General features: G+C 34.9%; 1 protein-coding gene across 2 annotated transcripts; it reads left to right on the top strand.

Moving 5' to 3' along the window:
* The first annotated feature begins 7266 nt into the window (after window positions 1-7266).
* LOC129807706 (basic helix-loop-helix transcription factor scleraxis) lies at window positions 7267-11416 on the top strand. Of its 2 annotated transcripts, none has more exons than XM_055857153.1 (3): window positions 7267-7414; window positions 7499-7629; window positions 10957-11416. In XM_055857153.1, exons 1-3 carry the CDS (start codon window positions 7284-7286, stop codon window positions 11121-11123), a joined length of 429 nt encoding a protein of 142 aa, XP_055713128.1. In that variant the 5' UTR covers window positions 7267-7283; the 3' UTR covers window positions 11124-11416. The 2 variants fall into 2 exon arrangements, with proteins under 2 accessions (XP_055713128.1, XP_055713130.1); XM_055857155.1 differs by having other exon boundaries at window positions 7267-7375.
* The last annotated feature ends 425 nt before the right edge of the window (window positions 11417-11841 follow it).

Consider the following 11841-nt stretch of genomic DNA (forward strand, 5'->3'; position numbering starts at 1 on the left):
TCTCTTAGATTCTAATATCCGGGAAGTAAATTTTACTGGTGGCATATTTGATGTTAAAATTTAACTGGAAGACAGTAAATTTTAACGGAGGATAGTAATTTGGATTGAAATTACTATCCAAGCCAATAAAATTTGCCATCCTGCTGTTAGAATGTCATTTTGGAATATCGTGGGTGCTGATGCAACGGTTCCCGATATGCTTTGAATACATTATAGCAATTCGTGGCGCAGCTGGAAGATGCTGGACTGTCATCACAAAGGTCGCGTGTTCAAATCTCGACGCAGTCGTCAATTTTCACGCACCAAAATGGCTTGAAATACAGAGAATGTCATCCAGGAAGGGCCCCAAGCCCTCAAACAATGGCCAAAAATCAATGAAAATAAGGAAAAATAAATTTTTCCGACATTTTTCATTCTAATATCCGGCTAGTAAAATTTACTATCCTGCCAGTAAAATTTACCATCCGAATAGTAAAATCTAATATCCGGGGATATTAGAATTTACCATCCGGGTATTAGAATTTACTATCCATGCAATAGATTCTACTATTTTTGACAGTCCAATTTAATATCGCGTTTGCTGGGTGACTTTTTTACTATCCGGCCATTAGAATTTTGTATGGAGGATGGTAAATTTTACCATCCACATTTTTCTCGGTGTAATTAACCAACACTGTAAGCAATTGCTTTTTGGCCTGACTCTGGCAGGACCCGTCATTACTCGAGCCACGGATTACTATATTCCTGGATAGTAAGTAGATATTTTTGTGTCCCATAGTAATGCAAACAAAGTGTATAAAAGTACGAATAAAGACGTCGTACCCTTGCTTTTTGATATTCTCGAGACTGAGAGTCACTTAAATCCTACATTTTCATTCCTCAGCATCAAATCGCATCATTCCTGGTTGCACTTTTATTTGGTATGTTTGCACTGCTATGAGACATGAAAATTTCTACCTACAATCAAGGAATATAGTAATTCGTGCTCGAGCCCGTTACGCACCACTGTTCTCTATTTCCGTACAACTAATGAGCTGGCGTCCTGGACCATGCTATCGATCCATCGGAGACTATGTCGACCGCGTTTCCTTGAAGCATAGAGTGTTCGCCCGTAAAAACGTTCCAGGCTGACTCGTTTTCATCCTTGCGAACCAGACGACTAGCCTACCGAAGCACCGGAGGCGTGTTTCCTTGACGACACTTATCTCTCGGTAGCGGTCATACACCTCGCTCATACGCAGGTCGTATAGACCCCGGAATCGTCCCTTCTCATTAACGCAATTATGTTTGCTGAGGATCCATGTTCCAGACAAATACTTGAGTACTGGCAGAATCATAGTCATATACAATAGTAGCTTCGTTAGTCTTTAAGCTTAAGGTTCTGGACCGGAAAGCTCCGGATTTCTCAGAAAGATCGAAGGAGCTAGTTCGAATACTTAAACGAAATTCCTAGAAATTTTGGGTAACTTCAATTCACTGCAATACCTGGCATTTTCCATTTATTTAAAGAATAAATTGCAATAATCCTCTATTGCACAATAAACAGTTTTATACTGCTTGAATGTCCGAAATATTCGAGCGCAAGCGTAGCTTTCGAAGAGAGATTTTACAGGAGAATTTGCACCGTGCTAAAGCTCGGTTTTTTTAAAATCGAAACTGAGATTTCGAATTAAAAACCCGACAAGTTTTCCCGACAAGATTTCGTATTAAAATCCCGAGATTTTGAAAGTCGCTGGAAATCATCAATCGCTTATGGAAATACATTAACTATCTCCAAATCCTTCGGTTTGGTCTCAGAGCCTTCACCAGTAGCTAAGGTAGCTAGAGTTGAAAGAAGAGGCCTTAAGAAAGTCACCCGGTTTAGATGGTCCTTGAACATCAAAATATTCAAACGTCATTGGTTCAAACTGCATATTCAAAATGCACTGGTATAAAGCTTAATGGGGGACATTTATTTCGAAATGCAGTTTTTGAATCAAAATCCTCTTGTATAGATGCTCTAACTTTGGTTTCTCGAAACCGGTCTTGGAATAAATATCTTTCTCTTGATGAAACTCCTGCTGCGAATTCTTGGATGACCTCTGATGATTCCCGTTAAGTACCTGACATAACTTTGCTAAATAACTTTTAGGATTCCAGTTGGAGAATTATATAATTTTTGTGGCGTTGTCACACGTGAGTTCGAAACCTGACAATGCAAATAGAGCTTTTTTACTCATATCACATAAGTTCGAAAATGCAATAAATTGATTTTTTTGTGTGAAATATATTTATCCATATTATGCAATTACAGTCCAAAACAAATAAGAAGTCTATGTTAAGTCTATGAACAAAATAGAGTTGGTTGGGCTACAAACCATTTCCTTAAGGTCATGGAAATCACGAAAATTCTTTTGAAAATTTCTATGTTATGATTGATGAAAAAAATATATTAATATGCTGATGCTCTTGCATAGTTTCTCATGGTCCATGTCCATCTCTTTTCCTCGGAACAATAACGATTTTTTATAGGGCTACACGCTGCTGCACAGTGTTCAGCCAACAATGCAAATACTCTTGATGTGACCGTGCTTCTGACGTTCGCAACACTGGGATTTATTGTGGTCCAATTGATAAACCTTCTCTGCTAAGGACAACCTAAGTGCCATGTGGTGTGAGTTTACACATTTGAGGGTCATTGAAAGATAAATTCTGCCGGACACGCAAATTTGTTCCCTTTTGAAATAATCAGTTTGTGGTTCTCCCAGGTAAATGTATTCGTTGATCCTCTCAATCAAAATACTGGATGTTTAGCTATTCACTTGTATGAGGCACTTTAGGTGCCAGACAGGCATTTTATCGCGCGAAAAGGGGTGAAAATGGCATGCATATGACAGCTTACAAGTGTTGCCCCAAAAAGCTGTAATGCGTCAAAAGTGGATCCTTTTTGGCCCATCACCAACAAGCGCAACTCTCAGTACTACTTTGCGGAATTATAACATCTGAATAAATATATGGGACGGCTTGCAGAAATTGATGGTGCAACTTGAAAATTCTATTGATTGCTATTTATGACATCCATAGCCCATACTTGGTGGGAGATGAAAAAAAAACCGCATCTCTCGAGTGTCCAATCCATTTCAATCCACTCATCAAAACTTTTACTTGTGGAAGTCACTCTATTTTACTACAATTTAACACGCCCATCCTCCAAAATTCCTCGCTGGGGGAATTGGCGTAATTGAGATAAATGATTCTGCACATGTTTCACGTGGAATTCTCTCACATCACCTGCATCCTCCAGAGTACTCTCTGGACATTAAAAAGCAATGGGATGCTGTGGCAAAAGCACATCAAAAATGCATTTTTTAAAACACAAACCATCTCTCAGTGACACAATATCCACAGATTATCCTCTATCAATTTTATGTTGCGGTCAGGAAGATGATATGGTAACCTCTTATACATTAACATTGTAATTCATACAGTTAATTTTTCAAATTGTAATTTATATGGATGTCAGACTAGTTGTTTTAACTTGTTTCAGACAATCTCTGAATTTTTTTTGTTAGTTATAACAGTTATAACGGATTGGAACAAACCACATTTTATCCTTAAGATGACTAAGATGGCAATGGCCACATGGGTATGGCGTAAAAAGATAAAGATGGGATGAAAATAAAGTGAATTGAAACTAAAAAAATAATAAAAATAAGTCTCGTTTAAATGAAAGTATTTCGAGATGTATTCCACCGTGCTATGTACTGCTGAGTTTTTGAAATTTCTCTCAGTAGTTTGTTCTTGAGATAAAATCTCCCAGTTATCTGCAATAATCCCTGAGAGTGTCTTGACTAAAATACAAATCTGGAAGACTTAATAAAGGCAATTTTGAATTAAGGAATATTTATTTGAACAGTCAAAATTCCGAAAGCCATAATTTCGTAAGAGAAAGTCCCGAAAGCGAAAATCCCAAAAACCCGAAATCCCGAAAATCAAAATCGCGAATTTCGAAGTCCGGAATGGGTCAACATCCAGAAAAGCCAAGTTCCGAAAACCAAAATCCCGTAAGTTAAAATCCCTGAAACCAAAATCCCGAACGTCAAAATCCCAAAAGCCAAAATTACGAAAGCCCAACTCCTGAAAAACGAAAAGCCCGAAACAAAAAACTTTAAAAGCCAAAAACCCTAAAGCCAAAATCTATAAGGTCAAAATCTTGAAAAACCAAACTCTCGACAGACAAAATCCTGAAAACCAAAATTCCGAAAGTCGAAATCCCGAATTTTTGAAAGTGTAGTAAATAGCTACTCCCACGATTGCATCCGCGTTTGCTGGATGCAAGAGAAACATTTTTAAGTGTTTCGGGGAAATTATTTCACACGCTATCCTCCGTGTAACTTTGTCTCTTTTAGGATTTTGACTATTCGGAATTTGGCTTTCGAGATTCTAGCTCACTGGATTTTGGCCGGGTCCACATAGAAGTTGTATTAAGTCTTAAAGTTAACAAAACTAGTTAAAAAAAATTAACTTTTACCCTAGAAAACAAATATTAGGGTGGAAACATCACTTCTCGCCAAGTTTCCCACTTTTCGCCACTTATATTGAAATCGCTATTTTTCGCTATTTATGAAATAAATGAACCGCAAAGTTACTTGTATTTTTACTGCTGCTACGTATAAAGGCGAAAAATAGTAATTATTAGTTTTGGACTTACGATTTTGAGCATTTTTTAGATAAATATTTTAAGCAAGTGCATCGAGTCCAATATTTCTTACCAAACATACTAAGTGCCATCAAATTTTCATCAAGCAAAATACAGTAGACTCTCTCTCAATTGGGCATTTGGGGAAAAATGTCATCCGGTTTGTCGATAGATTTGGGAGTCAAAGCCTTTGTAAATTCCACAAAAAGCGCTCAATTATAAAGAATCAAGATAAAATGGGAAGAACTACAGCGAATTTGAGCAAATTAGCTTCATAATTAAACGCGGAAATTGTCAACAAAATTTTTCGCCCGATTGAAAAAGAGCCGATTGAGCTAAAGGCTACTGTATACCTTTTAGGATAAATAATTTGCCTATTGAATACTCAATTACACTTGTGGAATAGATAAAATTTGTATTTAGTTAATTATTATTTATTATTTATTTATTTTATTTATTTATAAGTTCATGTCCCTGTACAAATAAGTACTATATGGGGCTGTATAAATAAATAAAAAATTAAATAAAAAATAAATAAAAAATGTATAAATAATATAAAATTTTATTTTATATTATATTTATATAAAAATGAGTCATGGCGAAAAGTGGTAATATTTTGGAATGATTTTACCACCTGTCGCCATTTCTTTTCAATAGGCGACGCTAACTTCACTTCGTCGATTCTCAGTTGTCAAATCTGCATTGTTTACTTTATGCAATAATCCAATAGTTTGATTTCTCATTCTCAGTGATCATGAGGAAAGAGAAATACTGAATGTATTCTTTGCATAATAATTGCCCAAAATAATAGAGATTGAACTTTTTCAAGTGGGTGGCGAGAAGTGGTTACAGAACTGGCGAAAAGTGGTAAAAAGTGGCGATGAAATGGTTATTTTTGCATTGTTAATGAAAATCAGTTTTTTATGTAGTCCAGGGTTAAATTCTAGGACTATTGTTTACACGAATATGCAGCCAATACATCTAAGCAACTTTGCGTACAGTTTGAGTTATCTTGTAATAAGGGTTCCAAAAGTTATAATAAAATTAATTCCTATTTTTCCTAAACATAGCAATAAGTGGTTACTCCACCCTATAGCTTAAACTTAGAAGGAGAAAATATACTATTGTGCAGGGCTTATTTCTCAACCGATTTGCTTAAATGTGGATTTTTTTTCGCAGGATTTTGAAATTTTCAATTCGGCTGAAGTAGTTTCAATTGGTAATGAATCGGTGTAATAATTGTAATTGATTAATCTTTAAGCTGGTAATAGATATCGACTTCTGGTCATCGATTACCCCTATAGATCAAGACACCCTAGAGGTGTTTATTTGAGTCGTACTACATCTGTTAAAAACAATAAAAGTACCTTTGGATCTCCTGAATAATTTATGCAAAGAAATTAATGATGATAGTGACTTCTTTGAAAAAAGTAAAATTACTTGAAGTTTAATAATAATAAAAATATGCATTATTTTTTTGCACAACAATGATATTAATCATATTAAGGATATCATCAAGGATATTATTTTTTTCAATTTTTCATTTCATAGATGAGGTTTGATGCCACTTTCAAGCTAAGAAATCTGAAGTTTGTTTTTAGGTTATTCTTAAAAGTCACATCGTTAAAAAAGAGGCCACGCCTATTTGAAAATTCTTGATAATTAGGGCCGGTGTATTTGTTAATACATTATTCTTATTAATTATATATTATGATGTTTATATTTTATTGTATTTCCACTTTTCAATTTTTTCTTTGTTGAGTATTTAACGAAACTTCATAGAAAAATATTTAAAATGAATATAATATTTTTTTCGAAGATTGAATTGGTACGGAGGCGGCGCAACAAATGTTTAGTAGGTTGGGCATTAAGATACCTCCCACATAATAAAGTAGAGTTACATGCAACAGATAAAAGTTTCTTTTAGTGTTATAAAACACTGTATAATTACTTTTAACAAAATATTTAATATACAAGGAATTACAGCAGTTCTCTTTTTAATCTTATCTCTCTCTCACTGAAATCCATACTTATACCCGAGTTTAGCGGCATTTCAGTCTAGATTTTCAGTAGAATGACAATAAATCCATCTTGGAAGATTTAATTCAATCTTTAAAGAGTCACAAAAGAACGTTAAAAAATATGTTGCACCAACAAATACGATAAATCTTATAACTAATTCATCCCCTTCTCAGTTTGAAGGAAATTTATCAGCGCAGAGTGGAAAGATTGCAAGATGGTCTTTAACGTCTGTGGAGTAATTTGTATGGAAGAAAATACTGAACAGAATTTTAAATCAGTCGCATCGGATGAGATAAGCAGATGTCTCGAGGAGTGTTTTACCAATCAGCATCATCAGTTGTTCACAAGACTAAATGAGCCACTCATTAAGTTTCATCCCGGGAGGATGGGTAAACAAACAGGGGATTGTTTTGCTCGTCTTCTTCTCGTTAAGTGCAGAAATATTTATTGCCCAGAGAAAATGCCTCAAATGCTGGCCACAAAACACCCACAATTTGTGCACATTAAGAGCAAGAGTTGTTGAGGCTTTTGTGAGTATACTTCATCAGTTTGTGTCTAGACTCAGAGTGTGAATCATCCCGGGATGGATTATGATTTTGTCGTTGGTGAATTTTACGGAGTTCTCGATGAGGCTACCCTGGGAAGTGCCTGTCAATCTCTGCCGGCTAAACAAAGGTATCAGGCCAATGCTAGGGAGAGGTACAGAACACACAGGTATCTCCAGAGGCCATTTCGCGTGCACATCCGCAGACATTCCGACGACAGTATCTCAATACTATCCTTTTGCTTATCCTTCAGTGTTAATTCTGCTTTCAATACTCTGAGACTCCTGATTCCCACTGAGCCGAAGAATAGAAAATTGTCCAAGATTGAGACTCTGAGACTGGCCAAGAGCTATATTTCACATTTGGCAGCTATTCTTCTCACTGGTAAATGCCTTTTTCATGCAAATACATTTATGATAATTTTGAAATAGGGGGTCTATTCCTGTTTAAAGATTTCTCATAACTTTTACGAATTTCTAAAGAACAAGTTTAGTGTATTTTTTCAGCTTTTTATTAATAAAATTAGAAATTCTATAAACTTCAAACTTTATAACACCTTTTTGTGTTTGAAAATATTAATACTCTTGAAAACGATATATATATAAAATTGGTCTTAGGCGGAGTGAAGTCATAAAAAACTTAACAGATTACGTGCGATTAAATGCGTTTTATTAATTAACGCATTGGAACTGAAGATATATCTTTCAAATTTGGAAACTAGCCATTTATTGATTAACAAATGATTATTGTGCAAAATAATCTATTGTAGGAGCTTGCTGATGGAGAGACGGTATCAAAAGCGTGTCTTCACGGTAATAATTGACTTTAATTTTTTTACTAAATTATTACAAACTCCATTAATGTGCATGTGTAACCATCTAAGAAAAGAACTTGTCTCTCAGAATTATAATCCAGAAAGAATTATAAGGAAAATATTATCAAAATCGATTCGTTGTCAAATTTTCCGTGCACGACCTCATAATTTAATCACATTATTTAATCTGGGCAATTATTCTTACATCATTGGAGGACTACTAAAGTAGGTTAAAATTGTTTTCTGGCAGATATTTGGATGTTAAGTGACATATATAAGGAGTTCCGGGATTATGCACATTTTCAGAACCGAAAAGAAACCGCTCGAAATGCTTTTATGCACCAAGAAAATTTGTAATGTCGTAATATGCAAATATTGTTGGTGCTATTTTTTCAGCTATTGTTCCTGGTGCTATTTTTTCCCGCCTTAACTCGTTAGTTAAATCAGCATTTGTCGTAACTCCAGTTTTTGTATCCCAAATTCACTTGAAGAAAAGTAAATGTTTATAACTCTAATAAAAAAGGCATATCATAGAAAAATTATCGTAACAGCCTTTATATAATAAAACAATATGAATGTTTGTCGTCCCTCCTATTTTTAGCATAATCCTGAAGTGAATATTATTGAGACCTCCTCTTAAACAGTCTTTAGTTTAGAAGTTTAGCCAGTTCTCGAATGTCTGGGCTTTCTAGTCAACAAGAAATCGTGCTGATATATAGGGGAAAGTACCCATGTTTTACATGTACCAAGCTTTACATGACTAAATTTTTTGTATGTTTTTCAATACATGTGACTTATCTCTTCTATATTTTAAAAACTAGGGAAAAGTGTCTTTTTTTATAATATATTGGGGAGTCGCATTTATTCAGAATTTTTCCTATGGAAAAATTTAGTCATTGTAAAGCTTGGGACCGTGCAAAGCATGGATACTTTCCCCTATTAACTCAAGATGTATTAATTCAAGATATATTAACTCAATTCTTATAATTAATACAATACTGCGTAAACATATTTTTTCAACATTTTTGCTTGGCTAAATTTTCCAAAATTTGGTTAAGCCTTAGGTCTAAAGACCGTATAGAATGTTATTCTCATATTACTTCTATTAGATATTATTAATTAGTTATTAATTAAAATATATTTTAAAAGTTTTATAACTATTTGAAAAAACACTGTAATGTAATATGCAACTTTATAAGAATTCATTCACAATTTCAGTGAAGTAAATTGATTTTTTAGTTTTAAGAATGTGTTTATTGTCTTTAAGTAAAAAATAGTCTTGTGATTTTTTTTCTTGATACAAATTGAAGTTCTGCTGATCCAGTTGTATTATCTTAAATATGATAACCTAAATATAAGTTTTGTTTCTGGACTCTGTCGAAACTCTTTAGAAAGACCTAAAATATACTTCTTTCACTTAATAATAATTAACATTCTACTTATTTAGGGGAAAGTGGGGCACCTTTGAAATTAGCATTTTCTCCTATTTTTAAATAAAATTGAGCTTTATCATGATACAATGGCTTCATAAGCAGATTGAGAAGCTAAATTAGATTATGATATAGCTCAGTCCAATTTAAAAATAGGTGAAAAATCTTAAATTCAAAGATGTCCCACTTTCCCCTTAGGGTTTGTCACCTCTATTATGTCCTAGATACACTTACGACTTAACTCAAGAGATTTAAGCGTATTTATAAACAAAATCATGCTTTGGCTAAATTCCCATTAGTTTCCCATTAACTAAGCCGGTTATGGCTTAAAGCGAGTGACGGATTAGTCAGAAACTGATGGAGATGTACAGTGCCCACTCTCTAATCCGGATAGGCGTAATCCGGACGAGTTATCGACGGTCACATTTAAAATAATTTTGAGGTCATGTATGCATGTGTCTTCAGCAATGAGAATGTATTATCCTGTGATGTTTTAGTCTTTTATTGGCTGCGTTCAGTAATAACCTTTCGAAGAGAAAAAGCCACTCCAAAGTCAAGCCAAACCCATTCGAAAATCTACCGGAAGCCTAAAGTGCAAGTTCACGTACTCGCCGCTTTAGCGCTGATTGTTCTGAAATTTCGAATTTCGATATTCTTGACACTTCAATCGTCAAGAATGTCGGCAACAGTGTGCAAACGTTTGCTGCAAAAAGTGAATTTTTGGATAGTTTTGTGGAAATTCAGGATGGCAGAACGTCTTAATTGCACTTTCACTCAAAGAGATGTCCTTTTTAGGAACTTGCTCATTTTTGTGTAACTCGTCGGTATAAAAGTTCGAACTTCCAACGAGTTTTTAGGTAAGTTCTCTCTGATATACCTTCGAATCGGTAAAGGAAAAACCTCAACCGGAGAGAGCTCTCAAATCGGGAAGGTTATTACTGAACGAGAGGATTATGTCTTTTTAATGTTCTTTAAAACTTTTATTGTAATTCTACAAAAATTACTTGTATTATAATTCTGGATCTGGAGACGTTGAACAAATTCAAAAAATCCATTCGAATAATGAAGCGGATATCTGTCATATTGTCTCCCAATTCTCTCGACTCTCGGCTTAAATCGTAAGTGTGTCTAGGGCATTAGATCAGGAAAATTTCATTTCTCATACTCTTTGCATATGTTTATCCTACTCTTTCGCGCTCTTTTTCTAATTTTGAATGTCGAATTAAATTTAGGTTTAACTAATCTTGAGTTTAAAAAAGAGCGATAGACATATGTTTGAAAAGGAAAAGATGTGAATTTTGATTTCACGAAATTTTCCTAATCTAAAAGGTGTGATAGAGGTATTGGAAAAAATATTTTAAAGATTTTCTTCTAAAATCTTTTAACACGGTAAATGAGAAAAACGTCTTGAATTTTTATTTTTTATTTCTTGCTCGGTTGAAAATGTAATTTTGGTGTGATTTGTAGGAAATTACAATCAACCATGTGTGTATGTGACGACTCCATCATCCTTCCATCCATCTTGCTTGGACTTCCATCGGGAGGACGATGAGGATGACGAGGAGAAGTTAATGGAGCACAGTCGAACGAGTATTTGCACCTTCTGTGTCGCCATGAAGAATAACACCAGCTGAATTGGAAGATGATGGTGCCAGGATCCGGGGGATGTACGGTGTGCAATGTGTTGTGTTGTGTAAATGTGCATACGATGCTTCATTGACTCTGCTCCAGGATTCATCCTAATGGCTAAGCCACTGAAAAAGTTTCCGGTAAACCGATAAAAAAAATTCATCGTACGGCAAGAGTGAGGGACTTTTGAGCACGCGTGTGCATCTCTATTTAATGCAGTCAAAGTTGAAAATTGCTGCATGACTTTTGGTTCTCTATACCAAAAGCTCGTTACTGAGTGAAAATTTGAGAGAAAAGAAAAGCGAGGGTGTAACATTTAATAAATTAGTTTGAAGCTCTTGTCGTTGTGTGTGTGCTGCAAAAGTTGCTGGGAGAACAATGTGTTGATGATGCTTTTGGAGTTAACATGAGAATAGAAGGCACATTTACAAGAAATAACACGAGTTATATGAATAATTCGTTTCTTGTCCCTGTTAACATGTATAAAGTTAAACTGCACAATAACATATTGCATGGAGTGAAAGCACCCTGGCTAAATTATGGTTCGAGAGTCCAATAGGGGGTTTGGGTGGGTTTCCCTTACACAAAAGGTACAATGGAAAATTCATCGTCTCTCACTCCATGGGTTGGGCTTTGAGGGGGATGCACCAGTTTATATTTGTTTTTCCTTCATGTACAACGTTTTTGGGGTGGATGGAATTGCTCTGGCGATTTTCTATTGTA

The sequence above is a fragment of the Phlebotomus papatasi genome, chromosome 3 (genome assembly GCF_024763615.1).
Source record: "Phlebotomus papatasi isolate M1 chromosome 3, Ppap_2.1, whole genome shotgun sequence".
NCBI lineage: Eukaryota > Metazoa > Arthropoda > Insecta > Diptera > Psychodidae > Phlebotomus > Phlebotomus papatasi.